Source organism: Scyliorhinus canicula, chromosome 20, assembly GCF_902713615.1.
Source record: "Scyliorhinus canicula chromosome 20, sScyCan1.1, whole genome shotgun sequence".
Taxonomy (NCBI): domain Eukaryota; kingdom Metazoa; phylum Chordata; class Chondrichthyes; order Carcharhiniformes; family Scyliorhinidae; genus Scyliorhinus; species Scyliorhinus canicula.
The window spans coordinates 93208326-93230317 of record NC_052165.1 but is presented as its reverse complement, the minus strand read 5'-3'; the positions used below and the strand labels follow the sequence as shown (position 1 = coordinate 93230317).

Below are 21992 nucleotides of genomic sequence, written 5' to 3'. Positions count from 1 at the left end.
TACGGGTCCCTCACAGACACCGACTCTCCCCGGGGTACGGGTCCCCCCCAGATACTGACTCTCCCCGGGGTACGGGTCCCTCCCCACGTGGACCGACTCTCCCCGGGTACGGGTCCCTCCCCACGGACACTGACTCTCTCTGGGGTACGGGTCCCTCTCACAGACACCGACTCTCCCTGGGGTACGGGTCCCTCCCCATGGTCACCGACTCTCCCCAGGGTACGGGTCCCTCCCCACGGGCACCGTCTCTCCCCGGGGTACGGGTCCCCCCCCCACGGTCACTGACTCTCCCCGTGGTACGGGTCCCTCCCCACGAACACAGACTCTCCCCGGGGTACGGGTCCCTCCCAAAGGGCACCCAATCCCCCCGGGCTGCGGGTCCCCCCCAACGGGTACTGACTCCCCCCGGGGTACAGGTCCCCCCCACGGGAACCGACTCTCACTGGGGTACGGGTCCCCTCACGGGGACCGACTCCCTGGGTACGGGTCCCTCCCCACGGACACCGACTCTCCCTGGGGTACGGGGCCCCCCACGGACCGACTCTCCCCGGGTTACGAGTCCCCCCCAGATACTGACTCTCCCCGGGTACGGGTCCCTCCCCACGGACACTGACTCTCTCTGGGGTACGGGTCCCTCACAGACACCGACTCTCCCCGGGTTACGGGTCCCCCCCAGATACTGACTCTCCCCGGGGTACGGGTCCCTCCCCACGGGGACCGACTCTCCCCGGGTACGGGTCCCCCCCACGGACACTGACTCTCTCTGGGGTACGGGTCCCTTTCACAGACACCGACTCTCCCCGGGGTACGGGTCCCTCCCCATGGTCACCGACTCTCCCCGGGGTACGGGTCGCTCCCCTCGGGCACCGACTCTCCCCGTGGTACGGGTCCCCCCCACGGGCACTGACTCTCACTGGGGTACGGGTCCCCTCACGGGGACCGACTCTCCCTGGGTACGGGTCCCTCCCCACGGACACCGACTCTCCCTGGGGTACGGGTCCATCCCTCAGGTACCGACTCTCCCCGGGGTACGGGTCCCTCCCCATGGGCACCTACTCTCCCCGGGGTACGGGTCCCTCTCCACGGGCACCGACTCTCACTGGGGTACGGGTCCCCTCACGGGGACCGACTCTCCCTGGGTACGGTCCCCCCATGGGCACTGACTCTCCCCGGGGTACGGGGGCCCCCCACGGACCGACTCTCCCCGGGCTACGAGTCCCACCCACGGGCACCGACTCTCACTGGGGTACGGGTCCCCTCACGGGGACCGACTCTCCCTGGGTACGGGTCCCTCCCCATGGACACTGACTCTCTCTGGGGTACGGGTCCCTCACAGACACCGACTCTCCCCGGGGTACGGGTCCCCCCCAGATACTGACTCTCCCCGGGGTACGGGTCCCTCCCCACGTGGACCGACTCTCCCCGGGTACGGGTCCCTCCCCACGGACACTGACTCTCTCTGGGGTACGGGTCCCTCTCACAGACACCGACTCTCCCTGGGGTACGGGTCCCTCCCCATGGTCACCGACTCTCCCCAGGGTACGGGTCCCTCCCCACGGGCACCGTCTCTCCCCGGGGTACGGGTCCCCCCCGGATACCGACTCTCCCCGGGGTATGGGTCCCTCCCCACGGTCACTGACACTCCCTGGGGTACGGGACCCCCCTATGGGCACCAACTCTCCCGGACTGGTCCCTCCCCACGGGCACCGACTCTCCCCCGGGAGCCTCCCAAGTGACCCTGGAGCTGTCGGCCATTAAACCCCTGGAGCCGGTCGGCAAACCCCCGAGAGAGGAAATACCTCCTCATTTACAACTCCAACCGGAGAAAAGGTAAAATCCCCACCTTTTATACTCCACCCTCCCCCCCCCCCCGCCCCCCCCCCCCCCCCCCCCCCCCCGCTCCTCCCACCTCCCCACTGTAACGGTCTCACCAGTTGGTCTCTCCTCCGGAAACATTTCGAGGAAGGGGACTCGTTCATGGACGGGATCTCGTTTCTACATCATCACATCACTGTTCTGATTAAAAGTTTCCTGGATCCACGTTTTCGCTCTGAAGAGAGAGAGAGAGAGAGACAGAAAATCAAAGAGAGACAGAGAGAGAAAGACAGAGAGAGAGAGAGACAGAGAGAGAGAGAGAAAGGGAGAGAAAGAGACAAAGACAGACAGACAGGCAGAGGGACAAAGAGACAGAGAGAGAGGGACAGATATATAAGAATCAAGAGAGAGGAAGGGAGAGAGAAAGTGAGATGGGGGGAAAGAGGACAGATGGAGAGAGAGATAGATGTTGAGAGAAAGATGGAGTAATAGACAGAAAGGCAGTGAGAGAGAGCGAGGCATAAAGTAACAGCGACAGACATAACGTGTAAGAGAGAGAATGGGAGAGGGCGAACAGAGAGAGTGGGAGAGATTGTCAGAGAGATGGAGGAACAGAGTTAGAGGGAGAGACACACAGACACTTGAAACTGCCCATGTGTGGCCGAGAGAATCAAATTCACACAGATTCCAACAGCCCTCCTCAAGCCTGGGTGCTCCCGCTCCACCATGAACAGAGTGCCCTTATATTCCACTGTGAGGCCTGGGCCGCGCTCCCTCCACCGTGAGGCCTGGGCCTTCCTCATCGACCATGAGGCCTGGGCCCCTCTCCCTCCACCGTGCGGCCTGTTCCCCACTCAGCTGATTTGAGGTAGAACAAAGAACATAGAGAACAAAGAAAATTACTTCACAGGAAAAGGCCCTTCGGCCCTCCCAGCCTGCGCCGATCCAGATCCTTTATCTAAACCTGTCTTCTATTTTCCAAGGTCTACTTCTAGATGCCTCTTAAATGATGCTATCGTGCCCGCCTCTACCACCTCCGCTGGTAAAGCGTTCCAGGCACCCACCACCCTCTGCGTAAAAAACTTTCCACGCACATCTCCCTTCAACTTTCCCCCTCTCACCTTGAAATCGTGACCCCCTTATAACTGACACCCTGACTCACGGAAAAAGCTTGTTGCTATCCACCCTGTCCATACCTCTCATAATTTTGTATACCTCAATGAGGCCCCCCCTCAACCTCCGTCAATCTCCGGTAGGTGGCGATGAGCAGGTCATCGATCTTTGCTTGGAAGTTTTTCACTGTCTCCCAGTAATCAGTCACCCAGTCGGGTAATGCGACATATTCCAGCAGTTTCAGCTGCGGCCTCCTGACTGTATTGTCTCGCAGCTCCGGATGATCGTCCAGCTCCATCTCCAGGATCCTGAAACTGGGCAGCACCATCGTCAATTCATTCAGCACCCAGAGGATCCCCCCTCTCTCACCACCACCAACCCCACCCTCTGACCCTCACCCACAGGGACCGAGAGGCTCCCGTCTCTCTCGCACCCCACTCCACCCCGCCCACTGAGGCTCTGAGAGGGAGAGAAAAGTGTGAGAGAGGGAAAAAAGAGAAAGAGCGAGAGAGACAGATTAAAGAGAGGCACAACAAGAGAGATAGAGCAAGAGAGAGGCAGAGGGGGAGAAAGGCACAGCGAAAGAGTCAGAGGGACACAGACAGATAAATAGACAGAGAAAGAGAGACAGTGAAAGAGAGAGAGCACGAGAGAGAGACAGAGAGAGACAGGGAGAGAGACAAAGAAAGAGGGAGAGAGACAGAGAGAGAGAGAGAAAGGGAGGCAGAGAGAGACAGAGAGAGACAGCGGGGTAGAAAGAGCTCCTGCTCTAACCTTGTTTCTCTCCAAGTCTCACATGGTTGACGTTGTTTTCCAGTTTTGTCAGATGGGATGTGCAAATATATGAAGCAGATGATGATGTGGCTCTGCCCAGGGCAGTCGTCTGTTAGACTCTCGGGGAGAATTTTGGGGATGTCAGAGCTCCAGGCCTAATCTGTAACCTGTTCTGATGTAGTTCTAAGAAACAAGTGTTCAACAGATCCCCCAATATGTCTGCCGTCTGCCCCACCCCGAGAGCCCAAGATAAAAGGACCCAATTATATACCGTGGTGGCAGCGTTGTCGACGCCGCGGTAAAAGACACATCGGTGCTTTATCGAAGGAATCACTGTGAAGAAACACGTGAAAGCAGCTCTGGGCGGCTGGAGGTGCACTGGAGAAGAGAGGAAATGATGGCGGAACCTCATGGTCAGGCCGTGTCCTTGCCCCAGCCGCCTGACTGTCTCGAGGGGCAGTAGGGAGGTCCACAGTGGGAGTTATGGGAACGCAATTATCTCCAGTACACAACAGCGTCCGATCCTCACGTTAAAGAGGCAAAGCTCCATGTAACTACCTTCCTTTATTCAGGCAGTCCAGCAGCAGACGTCCCTCAGCTCTGTCTACTCAATATAATGAGAAAATAACTCTTTATTTTCATTGTGTCCTGGGCTGGGGCTCTTTATAACTGGAAGATGTTGCCCATTTTCAGACTTGACAGACAAACCTGGAATAATATCTCAGTGGAATGTGGAACATCTTTTTCAGGATATTTGCATTGTGCATGCAAAGGTTGTTTGGGGGCTCCTGAGTTTTGGGTCTTTCGGATGTGGCTGTGGGATATCGCGTGGAGCCAGGTTCAAAGAAGCCGAGATGGATGCATAACATGAATACTCTTTCCTAATTGGCTGATCATGAGGCTTTGGGGGTGGAGTCTATATTTGCGGGTTTGCTTCCAGCTATGGCTGCAGTGTTGGGGCAATTCCAGGGGTGGGCAAACAATCCCTCCTCACCCCAGTCCTATCTCTAAATTGAGTGAGAGGGTGGGAGCCCCTGGAGTGAACTGAAAGCACAAAAACACTCAGGCTGCACGGTGTGGGACACACACACACACACACACACACTGCTCCTCAACCACCTCCTCCTCCCTCCCCAAAAAAAGCTTAATCGCGCCAACTGGGGGAAAACCAGAGTGAAACTCAACCGGCTTCCACTGAGACATCTTGGAATCTGCATGATCAAAGACAAATGAAAGGCGGGTGTGAGTTATCCCAACTTCCTCCCCCCCCCCCCCTTCCGCCCCCTTCCCTAGTGACCAACTTTCGGATCCTCGTCAATCTCTCTCTACCTCTGCTCCGGAAGTGAAAAGGCAAAAAATATATATTTTTTATCATATCGCTCCTCCGCTTGACACTTTTCAATGATCATCCTTGTTAATTCCTGTGTTTTTTAATTATCAATTTATTGCTTTGAACTTGATTTCACTTTTTACTCAGCGAGTTGTTTTTTTCTTTTTGCATTCGTCAGACCTCAGCAGTTGCTGCTGAATTTGATATTTAATGTTGCTCTAAACCAAATTTGAGTTGGCGGCTGTTAGGTTCCCTGCTGAAGGGAAATGAGACGCTCGCAGGATGTACGACAGCTCTTCAGTGCCCGGGTGAAAAGGGTCAATTTAGGCCCAATTGCAATGGGAAGTTGGAAAATACTCAGCAAGTGTGGTAGTCTCTGTATGTGGAGAAACCGAGCTCAGTGGCACCACTCCACCGTCCAACTCCCGCATACCCCCCTCCCACCTTCCCCCAGAGTGAGTGCAGACCCTGGATTTGAAATGTCACCTCGCTGTATCTCTCTGCACAGGTGCTTCCTGGCTCGAAGAGAATTTCCAGGGACTGCTGTTGATATTTCAGATCTCCAGCATCTGCCGTTCTTCATTCCCCTCGTACATGCTCCGGCCAAGTTGATCTAAGCGTGGTTCTCGTTACAAATCGTTACAAATGGGCAGCACGGTAGCACCAGTGGATAGCACTGTGGATTCACAGCGTCAGGTTCCCAGGTTAGATTCCCTGCTGTCTGCGCGGAGTCTGCACGCTCTCCCCGTGTCTGCGGGGTTTCCTCCGGGTGCTCCAATTTCCTCCCACGGTCCAAAGATGTGCAGTTTGGGTGGATTGGCCATGATCAAATTGCCCTCAGTGTCCAAAAAAGTTAGGAGTGGTTATTGGGTTACGGGGATAGGGTTGGTCGGTGCACACTCGCTGGGCTGAATGGCCTCCTTTTGCACTGTATGTTCTATGTTATAAATCAGAATGGCAAAAAATAATTATCGCTCAGAGCAAAATGTAGATTTTTCAGTCAACATTTGCTGCTGAAACATTTACTGGAAAGTTCAGCCAATATCATTATGGAATAAAATCCTGACGTGGTACCCCAATAGAATATGTCTCTGCTAATTCAAGACATTCTCAGCTGTACATAAGATCGTTGTTTGCAGCGCTCTGAGCTTCACGCAATTTGTATGTTGTTATCTCGATATTTAACAAGGCAGATACAATGGAGCAGTGATGTATTAGATATGATGCATGACTGTGCCAAGTAAAATGGCCGGATAAAACAAGGGTTTTAAATATTATCGCTCTGAAAGTTTAGGTTGTGATGGGATTTTGAACAAACGGTAAAGGTAAGGATTTTGCGCTATTTGTCCAGAGGTGTTGAGATCGCAGTGATCATTTTTCCCACTTGGGGCATCCAAAGGATGTGTGTGTGTGTGTGTGTGTGTCTGTGTGTGGGGGGGGGGGGGGGGGGGGGGGGGTGCTGGGGGTAAAAGACAAATGGGGCGCGGGACGGCAAAGTAGGGTCTGAAATGACAAAAAGGAGAACAAATTACTTCAGTTCCTTCAATCCCACTCCCCACAAGTTCAGGACAATATCTCTACACTGACTGGTGTCTCTGTCCCCTCTCTCTCTCAGGGAGATATCTGTACACTGACTGGTGTCTCTCAGTCCCCTCTCTCTCTCAGGGAGATATCTGTACACTGACTGGTGTCTCTCATTCCCCCCTCTCTCTCAGGGAGATATCTGTACACTGACTGGTGTCTCTCAGTCCCCTCTCTCTCTCAGGGAGATATCTGTACACTAACTGGTGTCTCTCAGTCCCCTCTCTCTCTCACGGGGGTATCTGCACACTGACTGGTGTCTCTCAGTCCACTCTCTCTCTCAAGGAGATATCTGAACACTGACTGGTGTCGCGCAGTCCCCTCTCTCTCACAGGGAGATATTTGTACACTGACTGGTGACTCTCAGTCCCCTCTCTCTCTCAGGGAGATATTTGTTCACTGACTAGTGTCTCTCAGTCCCCTCTCTCTCAGGGAGATATCTGTACACTGACTGGTGTCACTCAGTCCCCTCTCTCTCAGGGAGATATCTGCACACTGACTAGTGTCGCTCTGTCCACTCTCACTCTCAGGGATATATCTGCACACTGACTGGTGTCTCTCAGTCCCCTCTCTCGCAGGTAGATATCTGTACACTGACTGGTGTCTCTCAGTCCCCTCTCTCTCTCAGGGAGATATCTGAACACTGACTGGTGTCGCTCAGTCCCCTCTCTCTCTCAGTGAGATATCTGAACACTGACTGGTGTCGCTCAGTCCCCTCTCTCTCTCAGTGAGATATCTGTGCACTGACTGGGGTCTCTCAGTCACCCCTCTCTCTCAGGGATATATCTGTACACTGACTGGTGTCTCTCAGTCCCCTCTCTCGCAGGTAGATATCTGCACACTGACTGGTGACTCTCAGTCCCCTCTCTCTCTCAGGGAGATATTTGTACACTGCCTGGGGTCTCTCAGTTCCCCCCCTCTCTGTCAGGGAGATATTTGTACACTGACTGGCGTCTCTCAGTTCTCCCTCTCTCTGTCAGGGAGATATTTGTACACTGACTGGTGTCTCTCAAACCCGTTTCTCTGTCAGCGGGATATCTGTACACTGACTGGTGTCTCTCAGTCCCCTCTCTCTCAGGGAGATATCTGTACACTGACTGTTGTCACTCAGTCCCCTCTCTCTCTCGGGGAGATATCTGTACACTGACTGCTGTCTCTCAGTCCCCTCTCCTTCTCAGGGAGATATCTGTACACTGACTGCAGTCTCTCAGTCCCCTCTCTCTCTCAAGTAAATATCTGTACACTGACAGGTGTCTGTCAGTCCCTCTCTCTCTCTCTCAGGGAGATATCGGAACCGTGACTGGTGTGTCTCCGTCTCCCCTCTCTCTCGGGGAGATATCTGTACACTGACTGGTGTTTCTCAGTCCCCTCTCTCTCAGGTTGATATCAGTACACTGGCTGGTGTCGCTCAGTCCTCTCTCTCTGGGAGATATCTGTACACTGACTGCTGTCTCTCAGTCAACTCTCTCTTTCAGGGAAGTATCTGTACATTGACGGGTGTCTCTCAGTCCCCTCTTTCTCAGGGAGATATCTGTACACTGACTGCTGTCTGTCAGTCCCCTCTCGCTCAGGGAGATATCTGTACGCTGACTTGTGTGTCTCAGTCCCCCCTCTCTCTCAGGGAGATATATGTACACTAACTGGTGTCTCTTAGTCCTCTCTCTTAGGGGGATATCTGTACACTGACTGGTGTCTCTCAGTGCTCTTTCTCAGGGAGATATCTGTACACTGAGTGGTGTCTCCCAGTCCCCTCTCTCTCTCAGGGAGATATCTGTACACTGATGTCGATTAGTCCCCTCTATCTCAAAGGGAGATACATGTACACTGGCTGGTGTCTCTCTGTGCCGTCCCTCTCTCTCAGAGAGATATCTGTACACTGACTGGTGTCTCTCAGTCCCCCCTCTCTCTCTCAGAGAGATATCTGTACACTGCGTGGTGTCTCAGTCCCCTCTCTCTCAGGGAGATATCTGCACACTGACTGGTGTCTCTCAGTTCCCACTCTCTCAGGGAGATTTCTGTACATTGACAGGTGTCTCTCAGTCCCCTCTCTCTTTCAGGGAGATATTTGTACATTGACGGGTGTCTCTCAGTCCCCTCTCTCTCAAGGAGATATCTGTACACTGACATGTGTGTCTCAGTCCCCTCTTTCTCTCTCAGGGAGATATATGTACACTGATGTCGATTAGTCCCCTCTCTCACAGGGAGGTATCTGTACACTGACTGGTGTTTCTCAGAGTCCCCTCTCTCTCAGGAAGATATCTGTACACTGACTGGTGTCTCTCAGTCACCCTCTCTCTCAGGGAGATATCTGTACACTGACTGGTGTCTCTCAGTCCCCTCTTTCTCAGGGAGATATCTTTAATCTGTGTAACGATGGATCAGAGTTGATGTGAAATAATCCGAGTTTGTGTTTTTGGTGATTGGAGAAGTTTATTTGCTTTATCGCTCAGAGTGGTTACAGGACGTTGCGAAACTTCAGTGAGCTGTGACCCATCTGTCTCTCATAGTGTTCATCAAAATCTTCATTCTGAGAAACTGTGAAGTGCTCCTTCCAGTCTCCAACCTCACCTGTGGGAGAGAGAGAGAGTTAGTCAGAGTGAGGGAGAGAGAGAGGGGGAGAGAGAGAGAGAGAGAGAAATCTCCGATCTCCCTCCCTACAAGCACTATGGGTGTATCTACATCGCACTGGACTGCAGCAGTTCAAGATGGCGGCTCACTCAACACCTTCTCAAGGGGCAATTAGGAATAGGAAACAAATTCTGGGCCGAGTCAGCGATGGCCCACATCCCGTGAATGATTTAGTACAAAGGAGGGACTTACAGCTTGAGCCTTTTCTGGCGTGTGTGAGGAGAGGGAGACAGTGGATCCTCTCTCCCAGCCCAGATTGGAGGCGGTTCAGGTGGACGGTTCATTGGAGGCCAATCTGGCCTACCCGGAAATGCTGGTCCTCGGGATTGTCAGGGCTCAGGCCCCTGAAAGGAGTGAAAAATTAACCCTGAACCCCGCCCCCCCCCCCCCCCCCCCCCCCGCCAGCTCTCTCGCCCGTGACCCCTGGAACCTACCTTTGCGCATGAACCTGGAGATGTTCTGATTCATGACGCTCTCCGGGAGGGTGGCGTAATTGACCATCGGATTTTCCTTCATGATGTTGAAGGAGGAAAATTGAATGATCTTCTCAATGACGTCTTCTTCCAGAACCTTCCCCATGAACTCAGCTACCTTCAGGATCTCCCGTCTGGGATTCTATAGGGTTGGAATGGACCAGAGTTAGAGACCTCATGGGTCAGTGTGACAGGGGGGGACTGAATAACCAGAACTGAGGGTCAGCGGTCAGCGAGACAGGGGGACCGAGCAACAAGACTTGGGTCAGCGGTCAGAGACAGGCGGACCGAATAACCAGACCTGGGGTCAGGGGTCAGTCAGACATGGGTCTGAGTAACCAGAACCGAGGTCAGTGAGACAGGGGGAGGAAGATACCAGAAATTAAGTCAGACGTCAGTGAGACAGGGAGAGTGGGCAACAAGATAACGGGTCAGAGGTCAGTGTGACCGGGTGAACCGAGAAACCGGATCTGGGGTCAGGGGTCAGGGGGACAGCAGGACCGAGAATCGGGAACCAAGGTTAGGGGTCAGTAAAAGAAGGACTGGTCATTCAGACCAGAGGTCAGCGAGATAGTGACTGACCATCTAGACCGGAGGTCAAAGGTCACGGAGACAACAGGAGCGATAATCCAGAACCAATCAGACTAAGGGTCAGGGGTCAATGCGAGAGAAATTGACCATCCAGGTCAGGGGTCATTGATCATCCAGACTAAGGGTCAGGCACCACGGTAGCATTGTGGATAGCACAATCACATCACAGATCCAGGGTCACAGGTTCGATTCTGGCTTGGGTCACTGTCTGTGCGGAGTCTGCACATCCTTCCCTTGTGTGCGTAGGTTTCCTCCGGGTGCTCCGGTTTCCTCCCACAGTCCAAAGATGTGCAGGTTAGGTGGATTGGCCATGATAAATTGCCCTTAGTGTCCAAACTTAGTGTCGGGTGGGGTTACTGGGTTATGGGGATAGGGTGGAGGTGTTAACCTTGGGTAGGGTGCTCTTCCCAGGAGCCGGTGCAGACTCGATGGGCCGAATGGCCTCCTTCTGCATTGTAATTTCTATGATAATCTATGAATCATCTGTAACTCTGTCTCACTATCTCATCTCTCTCGCTGTCTCGCTGCACCTCTGTCTCTCTCTCTCGCTGACCTTTCTCCCTCTGTCTCTCTCTCTCACTGACCTTTCTCCCTCTGTCCCTCTCTATCACTTGCTGATCTTCCTCCCTCTGTCTCTCGGTTCCACTTTCGCTCTCTGTCCCCCTCTCTCTCCCTTGCTTTGCCACACGCTCAAGACCTCCATCCTCCTCCACACTCGGTCCCTCGCGCTGCCGTTACCTCCTTTATATCCTCATAGAAGAGGAAGAGAATCCGATGTTTGTCCTTCGCTTCCCACCATCCCTTCACATGGTCGTACCAGAAGCCCCAACATACTGAAACAGAGCAAGAACAGGCACAGTAAGATCCCACTGAGTTTCTCCCTGTTCCCAAAGACAAGGGGCTGGATTATCCGCACCCCAGCGCCGACATTTCAGCCAGCGCTGAAGCAGGAGCCTGCTTCCATGCTGAAAACATCTATGACTCTATGACAAGAACAGGGACAGAGCAGAGGGAGCTTTACTCTGTATCTAATCCCGTGCTGTACCTGTCCTGGGAGTGTTTGATGGGGACAGTGTAGAGGGAGCTTTACTCTGTATCTAATCCCGTGCTGTACCTGCCCTGGGAGTGTTTGACGGAGACAGTGTAGAGGGAGCTTTACTCTGTATCTAACCCCGTGCTGTACCTGTCCTGGGAGTGTTTGATGGGGACAGTGTAGAGGGAGCTTTACTCTGTATCTAGTCCCGTGCCGTAACTGTCCTGGGAGTGTTTCATGGGAATAGTGTAGAGGGAGCTTTACTCTGTATCTAACACCGTGCTGTACCTGTCCTGGGAGTGTTTGATGGGGATAGTGCAGAGGGAGCTTTACTCTGTATCTAACCCCGTGCTGTACCTGGCCTGGGAGTGTTTGATGGGGACAGTGTAGAGGGAGCTTTACTCTGTATCTAACCTTGTGCTGTACCTGTCCTGGGAGTGTTTGATGGGGACAGTGTAGAGAGAGCTTTACTCTGTATCTAGTCCCGTGCTGTACCTGTCCTGGGAGTGTTTCATGGGAACAGTGTAGAGGGAGCTTTACTCTGTATCTAACCCCGTGCTGTACCTGTCCTGGGAGTGTTTCATGGGAACAGTGTAGAGGGATCTTTAATGTATATCTAACCCCGTGCTGTGCCTGTCTTGGGAGTGTTTGATGGGGACAGTTTAGAGGGATCTTTACTCTGTATCTAACCCCATTCTGTACCTGTCCTGGGAGCGTTTGATGGGAATAGGGTAGAGGGAGCTTTACTCTCTATCTAACCCCGTGCTGTACCTGTCCTGGGAATGTTTGATGGCGATAGTGTAGAGCGAGCTTTACTCTGTATCTAACCCCATGCTGTACCTGCCCTGGGAGTGGTTGATGGGGACAGTGTGGAGGGAGCTTTACTCTGTACCTACCCCCGTGCTGTGCCGCTCCTATGGGAGTGGTCATTGAGGTGTTGGTGATGTGCGGATAAATCTCACATTTGCCCTCCATGAATCTTTGGGAGAATTCTTGCCAGGTTCCCGGTTCCGGCATCAGGAGAAAGGTGTGATGGAAGTGAAAATATGATACGAGACTATACTTGGCGTTACGAGCGACAGATATGGTCTAGGAACAGGAAGAATCATCAATGAGTAATATTTTTGCCATAATATTGTCATCATGTCAGATACGGGGAAGGAACTTTCGTGTGTGAGCATGGGTCTCACTGGCTTAATTAAACTCGAGGAAAAGGTCAAATCATTAATATAGGTGTGAAGGCAAATAGTTGGAATAGTAATGAATGGGACCGGGGTGGAGGTTGTGCAACCGTTAAACCAGATATTTACATTAGGGAGATAAGAGCAATGATTTTAAACCTGCCTGTTAGGACTTCAAAGGAAACATATACAATTGGGAGATCGTAAATGTGTGAGGCAAAATAGTAAGTTATCTTTAATTAAAAAACAACACCCATCAGCTTAGTCAGAAAAGCGTTGATTAAATCTGGGAAAGGGAATGTCTAATGGGTTGTAGATGCAATAGAATGGGAGATTAAATAGGGCGAAACCAACATTATTAATGTGTGACTTAAGGCTTTCGTGGGTGTGGCTCTGAAATGTTGAAAAAGACCGTTTGCGCTCAAACCTGACATATGAACAGTGATTTTGACATCACCCTCGCAGGAGAATTATGGCTGAGATTCCCTGAAGACCATCAGAGCATTTCTGGCAATATTACGGAAACTCCTCTGGATTAAATTATCCATAAGGACTGTTGCCATCAACATTTTTTTTCCCTCAGAGTTTATTCAATCAAATAAAATTTAGGACATGTTTGTGTAGTATTGGTAATGGTGTCAAGGTGTTATCGCTTCTGTCGGTGTTGTCCTATTTTCTCTTCATTGCATAGATGTTTACATTTATCATTTAAAATGATCACAAGTGATCTTGGATTTTTACTTATGTTGACTTCAGACAATTCCTCATAATGGACAAATTATAAGACGTGGTGGCAGCTTGTTCCCAGTTATCCGCTGGGACTGGTCAGCCAGAGTCACAACATTCCACAGTTTGGTGTCTGAGGGAGGGGTGTGTGAGGGAGTCCCACAGTTTGGAGACTGAGGGAGTCCCACAGTTTGGAGACTGAGGGAGGGAGAGTAAGGGAGTCCCACTGTTTGGAGACTGAGGGAGGGGGGAGTGACGGAGTCCCACTGTTTGGAGACTGAGGGAGGGAGGAATGAGGGAGTGTTGAACAGGGCGAGGGATCAAGCGTTTACATGGTCGATGGGGGTGATTGGGAGAGGGTGGTGAGTGTTGTGTCCCGGGTCTCTACCTTACAGTCCTGCTCCCAGAAGGATTTGGGAACCAGTTGGATCGGGAGGTGAATTTTCATCATCCTCGGAGACGCCATCTTCGCAAGTAAACCAGTTTCTCCTGTGAAATGGGAGGTGTTGCAACATTGTGGTCTAATAATCTTGCTCACATTGTAGACCCGACTGCCCGGGGTACGGGCCACCCATGGCTCCCACTCTCTCCGGGGTATGGATTCTCCATGGGCACTCACTTTCCCCGGGGTAGGTGTTCGCACCCCCCACGATCACTGACTCTCCCCGGTGTACGGGTCTTCCAGGGGCACTGACTCTCCTCGGGGTACAGGTCCCCCCCCCCCCCACGAGTACTGACTCTCCCCAGGGTACAGGTCCCCCCACGGCCATTGACCCTCCCCGGGGTACGGGTCTTCAAGGGGCACCGACTCTACCTGGGTTATGGCCCACCCCGACGGCACTGACGCGCTCCGGGATACGGGTGCCCCCCACATGGGCAGCGACTCTCGCCGGGGCACGGGTCCCTCCAGGGGAGCAGACTCTCGCCAGTGACACTCGAGTCCGCTCCGCCCTCAATCGATCTTGTGGCTAATCTTTTCCCTCACCTTTGCCTCACCCCCGTCCTCTCTCCTCGATACCCCCCCTCAGCCTTGACAATTCTCTCGATCTCGTATCTACTCGGTGACTGAGCGACCCACAGCTCTCTGGGGGCAGGGGGTGGAGGAGAGAATTCCTAAGATTCACATCGCTTCGAGCAAAGACATTTCTCCTTCGTCTGTCCAAAGTGGACGACTTCTTACCCTCAGACTGTGAACGTCCCCCCTCCTCCCGTGTCCCAGACGCTCCAGCCGAGGCGCGGTTGGGGGTGGGGGGGGGGGGGGGACTGGAAACAACCCCTCAGAAATGTGGTTGCCTTTCATTTCCATAAACTCCAGGGAATACAGACCCTCCTATCTCTCCTCATTGGGGGAACAATCCCTCTTATCCCGGTAGCAAGTCCTTACTCTCCCCCTCAGCCAAATGTTGGGAAGTTGGATTCAAAACAAAGATATTAATAGGGATTCAGCTGCACTGAGGGTTTGTCAGATTAGACACATAGCAGGATGTAGCAGATGCTTTGTTAGGCAAAGTACCCAGGAACAGCCTCGGACCCAGCACAAAGCCCCACCCAGTTGCAAAGCAGAGCTCCATCTCTCTGGGTGAAGCAAACTGTTGTGATGAAAATTCGACAGCAGGCTTCTGTCTGAGCAAAACATGAATGTTCTACGCTAAAGCAAAAGAAAGGTTCCCAAATGAAAGCTATCTGCTCTGTGTGGAAATTGCTTCCTGGTTTGGGCTCACCAAAACCTATGGGATGTTGTTTTAGGGCGCTGTATACTTGGAGCTCTGGAAAGATTTAGCATTTTGTTGGGAGGGGGTTTGGTTTCTGTGTAAACTGTCTGCAGATTTGCTATTGCAGCTACTTATAAGTGCTGTTTACTGTTGCCCATCTTGTCGTGTGTCTTTTTTAGTTTCGAGTACCCAATTAATTTTTTCCAATTCAGGGACAATTTGGCATGGCCCATCCTCCTACCCTGCACATCTTTGGGTTGTGGGGGCAAAACCCACGCAAACACGGTGAGAATGTGTAAACTCCACACGGAGGGTGACCCAGAGCCGGGATCGAAGCTGGGACCGCGGCACTGTGAGAATGCGAATTGTTGTGTGTTTTGGAGTTTAATAAGCGTTTTGTTATTTGAATAATTTAAGACAAGACTGAACCGCTCCACACCCTCCTCACACGGTTTCATCTCTTTTCACACATTTCTTTCCAAATCATAACACATACATAGTTAAGAACTGGCGTTCCCAGTTTCCCCTTTGTCGTGTGGGTTGCCCTCATGATGTGTGTCAGCGAAGGTCATATCAAGAGGATGTCCCTCCATCGATCAGGAGACTAAAAGTGGGCACATTGCTCCAGACGCCGTCTCCCTGATGGGGACAGTTGTCATAAGACTCCCCGAATTTGATGCTCCACCTCCCCCCCTTGCCCGCCCCTGCCCACCCCCTTCTCTCGCCAAACCCTCCCCCACCCCGCCCCCTCGTCATAACCTGTCTGAGCAGTCGGCAGAGTGTTATCTATGAAGAATTCCATGATGGGAACTCGGTAATAGACGGGAGCTTGTTTACACATCTCCACATCACCGTTCTGACAAATCAGATCCACAATTTCCTGCATCCATGTACTTCCTGTGGAGAGAAAAAGAGACAGAGAATGAGAGAGAGACAGAGAGAGAGAGAGAGAAAGAGAATGAGAGAGCGAGAAAAAGAGAGAGTGAGACAGAGAATGTGAGAGAGACAGAGAGAGAGAAAGAGAGAGAAGGAGAGAGAGACAGAGAGAGGGAGAGAGACAGAGAGAGAGAGAGATAAAGAGAAGGAGAGAGAGACAGAGAGAGAGAGAAAGAGAGACGAGAGAGAGAGAGAGAGAGAGAGAGAGAGAGATACAGAGAATGAGAGAGAGAGACTTAGAGAGAGCGAGAGAAACACACGGAAAGTGTCAGGCAGACAGGCAGAGAGAGAGGGAGACGGCGAGAGAGACAGAGAGAGAAAGAGAAGGAGAGACAGTGAGAGATAGAGAGAGCGAATGAGAATGAGAGAGAGATACAGAGAAAGAGAAAGACAGACAGAGGCAGAGAGAGAGAGAGACAGAGAATGAGAGACAGAGACAGATAAAGTGAGAGAGACAGAGAGAGAGAAAGAGAGACAGAGAATGAGAGAGATTAAGATAGAGAGACAGAGATAGAGAAAGGTAGAGACTGCGAAAGAGAGAGAGAGACAGAGAGAGAGAAAGACAGGCATGCAGGCAGGGAGAGAGAGACTGGGAGGAAACCGGAGCACCCGTAGGAAACCCAAACAGACACGGGGAGAACGTGCAGACTCCGCACAGACGGTGATCCGAGTCGAGAATCGAACCTGGGACACTGGAGCTGTGAAGCCACAGTGCTATCCACTTGTGCTACCTTGCAGCCCAGAGAGAGAATGAGAGGGAGAGAAAAAGAGAGCGAGAGAAAGAAACAGCGAGAGCGGTACAGAGAACGAGAGAGAGAAAGAGAGAGAAAGGGAGACAGAGAGACAGAAGGAAAGGGAGAGAGAGTGAGTGACAGAGAGAGAGACAGAGAGAGAGTAAGACAGAGTGAGAGAGATAGAGAAAGACAGAGAGTGTGAGAGAGAGTGAGACAGAGAGAGACAGAGCGAGAGAAAGACAGACAGAGAGAGAGAGGCCTAGAGAGAGAGAGACAAGGAGAGGACAGAAAGAGATAGATAGAGAAATACAGCACAGAACAGGCCCTTCGGCCCACGATGTTCTGCCAAACTTTTGTCCTAGGTTAGTCATAGATCATATAATTTTGGACACTAAGGGCATTTATCATGGCCAATCCACCCAACCTGCACATCTTTGGACTGTGGGAGGAAACTGGTGCACCCGGAGGAAACCCACGCACACACGGGGAGGATGTGCAGACTCCGCACAGACAGTGAGCCAAGCCGGGAATCGAACCTGGGACCCTGGAGCTGTGAAGCAATTGTGCTATCCACAATTCTACCCTGCTGCCCTTAAGAACAAATTAATCTACACTCCATTATTCTACCCTAATCCATGTACCTATCCAATAGCCGCTTGAAGGTCCCTAACGTTTCCGACTCAACTACTTCCACAGGCAGTGCATTCCATGCCCCCACTATTCTCTGGGTAAATAACCTACCTCTGACATCCCCCCTATATCTTGCACCATTTACCTTAAATCTATGTCCCCTTGTAATGGTTTGTTCCACCCGGTGAAAAAGTCTCCGACTGCCTACTCTATCTTTTCCCCTGATCATCTTATAAACCTCTATCAAATCGCCCCTCATCCTTCTCCGTTCTAATGAGAAAAGGCCAAGCACACTCAACCTTTCCTCGTAAGACCTAATCTCCATTGCAGGCAACATCCTGGGAAATCTCCTTTGCACCTTTCCCAAAGCTTCCACATCTTTCCTAAAATGAGATGACCAGAACTGCACACAGAACTCCAAATGTGGCCTGACCAAGCTTTTGTACAGCTGCATCATCACCTCACCGCTCTTAAATTCAACCCCACTGCAAATGAACGCTGGCACACCATGGGCCTTCTTCATAGCTCTATCCACTTGAGTTGCAACTTTCAAAGATCTATGAACATAGACCCCGAGATCTCTCTGCTCCTCTACATTGCCAAGAACCCTACCGTTAACCCTGTATTCCGCAGTCAAAATTGTCCTTCCAAAATGGACAACCTCACACTTGTCAGGGTTAAACTCCATCTGCCACTCCTCAGCCCAGGTCTGATTCCTATCTATGTCTCTTTGCAGCCGACAACAGCCCTCCTCGCTGTCCACAACTCCACCAATCTTCGTATCATCTGAAAATTTACTGACCCACCCTTCAACTCCCTCATCCAAGTCGTTAACGAAAATCACAAACAGCAGAGGACCCAGAACTGATCCCTGCGGTACGCCACTGGTAACTGGGCTCCAGGCTGAATATTTGCCATCCACCACCACTCTCTGACTTCTATCGGTTAGCCAGTTCGTTATCCAACTGGTCAAATTTCCCACTATTCCATGCCTCAGTACTTTCTGCATAAGCCTACCATGGGGAACCTTATCAAATGCCTTACTAAAATCCATGTACACTACACCCACAGATAGACAGAACGAGAATAACAATGCTGTCAGCTTTAAAATGCCTTCGAACAGCAAACCTCACCCGACCATTTATTTTAAATGGGAGCATCAGTTTGCATTTTAACAAAGTGCTGGAGAATTGTTGATGTCTCCAGAAACTTATTCTTCTGTGTTATCTCTCGAGCAAACAATGATGTTTCCTCAGTGGAAATTGTGTCTACCACTGTGCTGACTGGTCTGGGGTTGAGCTTAGGGTAACAATGCTTAGCAATGTGATTTTTTTCCTTTGCATCTGGAACAAATCTTGCCAAACGCTGGACACGGCCTTAATTTGTGCATTTGAAACATCTTTTACACAGAAATACTTCCTCCTGAACTTTAACAGGTTTGCTGGTGGGCGAAGAGCTGCAGGAACCTTCCTGCCTATTCTTGGACGTTTACCACCTTTTTGGAAAAAGGGCGGTAGCCGGAGTGCTTTCCAGCGTTGACCTCTCTTCCTCCGGCGTGGGCCCCTCTTCCTCCGGCGTGGGCCCTCGGAGCTACTCACCTGCTTTGGGATAGGTGGCGATGAGCAGGTCATCGGGCTTGGCCTGGAAGTTTTTCACCGTCTCCCAGTTATCAGCCAGAAAGTCGGGTAAGGGGACATCTTCCAACAGTTTGAGCTGCGGCCTCCTGATTGTCAAGTCTCGCAGCTCCGGATGATAGTCCAGCTCCATCTCCAGGATCCTGAAACTGGGCAGCAGCATGGTCAATTCATTCAGGACCCAGAGGCTTCCGTCTCCCTCGGCCCCTCTCCGATCCCGCACTGACCCTCACCCACAGGGACACAGAGGCTCCCGTCTCCCTCACTCACCCCCTCCCCAGCTGACCCTCATCCATAGGGACCGAGGCCGCATACATTCACACATACTGACACTCACAAACTCACATTCACCGTTGCACACTCACACTCACACTCGCGCAAACACAGTGACACACACACACACTCAGACACATACACACTGGCACACACATAGCCTCAGACACACACACACGGAGACACACACTCAAACATTCAGACAGTCACACTCAGACACACACACACACTCAGACATTCAGACTCAGTCACAAACACTCAGACACACACATACAGACATTCAGACACACACCTGGGCACACACACCTTCAGACATTCAGACAAAGACAGACAGACACACCCTCAGGCACACACACTCAGTCACACACTCGCGCACACACGCTAAGACACTCACACATTCAGAGATAGAGACAGGAGGAGATAGAGACAGGGAGAGATAGAGACAGGGAGAGATAGAGACAGGGAGAGATAGAGACAGGAGGAGATAGAGGCTGAGAGATAGAGACAGGGAGAGATAGACAGGGAGAGATAGAGAGGAGATAGTGACGGGAGGAGACAGAGGCAGAGAGAGATAGAGACAGGGAGAGATAGAGACAGGAGGAGATAGAGACAGGAGGAGACAGAGGCAGAGAGAGATAGAGACAGGGTGAAAGATAGGGAGAGAGATAGAGACAGGGAGAGAGACAGATAGATACAGAGAGATTGAGACAGAGAGTGATTGAGACAGAGAGATTATCATAGAATTTGCAGTGCAGAAGGAGGCCATTCGGCCCATCGAGCCTGCAGCAGCTCCTGGAATGAGCACCCTACCCAAGGTCAACACCTCCACCGTATCCCCATAACCCAGTAACCCGACCCAACACTGAGGGCAATTTTGACACTAAGGGCAATTTATCATGGCCAATCCACCTAACCTGCACATCTTGGACTGTCGGAGGAAACCGGAGCACCCGGAGGACACCCACGCACACACGGGGAGGTTGTGCAGACTGTGCACAGTGAGTGACCCAAGCCAGAATCGAACCTGGGACCCTGGAGCTATGAAGCAATTATTATATCCACAATGTTACCGTGCTTCCCTAAATAGATAGAGATAGTGAGAGATAGAGACAGGAAGAGCGCGACCGGGAGAGATAGAGACTGAGAGAGACAGGTGGAGAGGGATACTGCAAAGTTGAGACAGAGAGAAAGAGAGATGGATAGAGAGACAGCGAGGGGACAGACAGAGAGAGACAGCGAGGCAGAGAGAGAGAGAGACAGAGAGAGCGAGAGATGAGACAGCGGGGCAGAGACAGATAGAAAGCTGTTACCTTGTTTTCTCTCCGAGTCACAAATGGTTGACGTTGATCTCCGGGTTTATTGGATGGCATATGCAAATATACGCATTAGATGATGATGTGGCTCTGCCCAAGGCAGTCACCTGTTAGACTCTCGGGTGAGAATTTGGGGAAGGTCAAAGCTCCCGGCCTCATCCTTTTCCCAAATTCCAATGAAGGGGCAATTTGGCGTGGCCAACTGCTGAATCTCAGTCCCCTCTCTATCGGAGATATCTGTACACTGACTGGTGTCTCTCAGTCCCCCCTCTCTCTCAGGGATGTATCTGTACACTGACTGGTGTCTCTCAGTCCCCCCTCTCTCTCAGGGATGTATTTGTACACTGACTGGTGTCTCTCAGTCCCCCCTCTCTCTCAGAGATGTATCTGTACACTGACTGGTGTCTCTCAGTCCCCCCTCTCTCTCAGGGAGATATCTGTACACTGACTGGTGCCTCTCAGTCCTCTCTCTCAGGGAGATATCTGTACACTGACTGGCGTCTCTCAGTGCCATCGCTCTCTCAGGGAGATATCTGTCCACTGACTGGGGTCTCTCAGTCCCCTCTCCCTCTCAGGGAGATATCTGTACACTGACTGGTGCCTCTCAGTCCTCTCTCTCAGGGAGATATCTGTACACTGACTGGTGTCTCTCAGTCCCCTCTCTCTCTCAGGGAGATATCTGTACACTGACTGGTGTCTCTCAGTCCCCCCCTCTCTCTCAGGGAGATATCTGTACACTGACTGGTGTCTCTCAGTCCTCTCTCTCTCTCTCTCAGGGAGATATCTGTACACTGACTGGTGTCTCTCGGTCCTCTCTCCCAGGTAGATATCTGCATACTGACCGATGCCTCTCAGTCCTCTCCCTCTGAGTGAGATATCTGTCCACTGACTGGTTTCTCTCTGTCCTGTCTCACTCTCAGTGAGATATCTGTACTCTGACTGGTGTCTCTCAGTCCTCTCTCTCTCAGGAAGATATCTGTACACTGACTGGTGTCCCTCAGTCCCCTCTCTCTCAGGGAGATATCTGTACACTGACTGGTGTCTCTCAGTCCCCTCGCACACTCAGGGAGATATCTGTCCACTGTCTGGTGTCTCTCAGTCCTGTCTCTCTCTCAGGGAGATATCTGTACACTGACTGGTGTCCCTCAGTCCCCCCTCTCTCTCCGGGAGATATCTGTACACTGACTGTTGTCTCTCAGTCCTGTCTCTCTCTCTCAGGGAGATATCTGTACACTGACTGGTGTCTCTCAGTCCCCTCTCTGTCAGGGAGATATCTGTACACTGACTCGTGTCCCTCAGTTCTCTCTCTCAGGGAGATATTTGTACACTGACTGGTATCCCTCAGTCCCCTCTCTCTCAGGGAGATATCTGTACACTGACTGGTGTCTCAGTCCCCCTCTCTCTCACAGGGAGATATCTGTACACTGACTGGTGTCTCTCAGTCCCCTATCTCTCTCAAGGAAATATCTGTACACTGACTGGTGTCTCTCAGTCCCATCTCTGTCTCAGGGAGAT

The 21992-nt window shown here is 51.8% G+C and overlaps 1 protein-coding gene across 1 annotated transcript; it reads right to left on the bottom strand.

Annotated features, from left to right (window-relative positions):
* Nucleotides 1–9017: 9017 nt before the first annotated feature.
* Nucleotides 9018–20485, bottom strand: LOC119954805 (sulfotransferase 1C2-like). Its single transcript, XM_038780346.1, has 8 exons — nucleotides 20475–20485; nucleotides 18856–19040; nucleotides 15698–15854; nucleotides 13578–13898; nucleotides 12402–12427; nucleotides 11044–11138; nucleotides 9676–9856; nucleotides 9018–9181 (listed from the first exon to the last, which is right to left on the bottom strand). The coding sequence occupies exons 2-8, from the start codon at nucleotides 19022–19024 to the stop codon at nucleotides 9069–9071; spliced, it is 1062 nt and encodes a 353-aa protein (XP_038636274.1). The 5' UTR covers nucleotides 19025–19040; nucleotides 20475–20485; the 3' UTR covers nucleotides 9018–9068.
* Between the last annotated feature and the right edge of the window lie 1507 nt (nucleotides 20486–21992).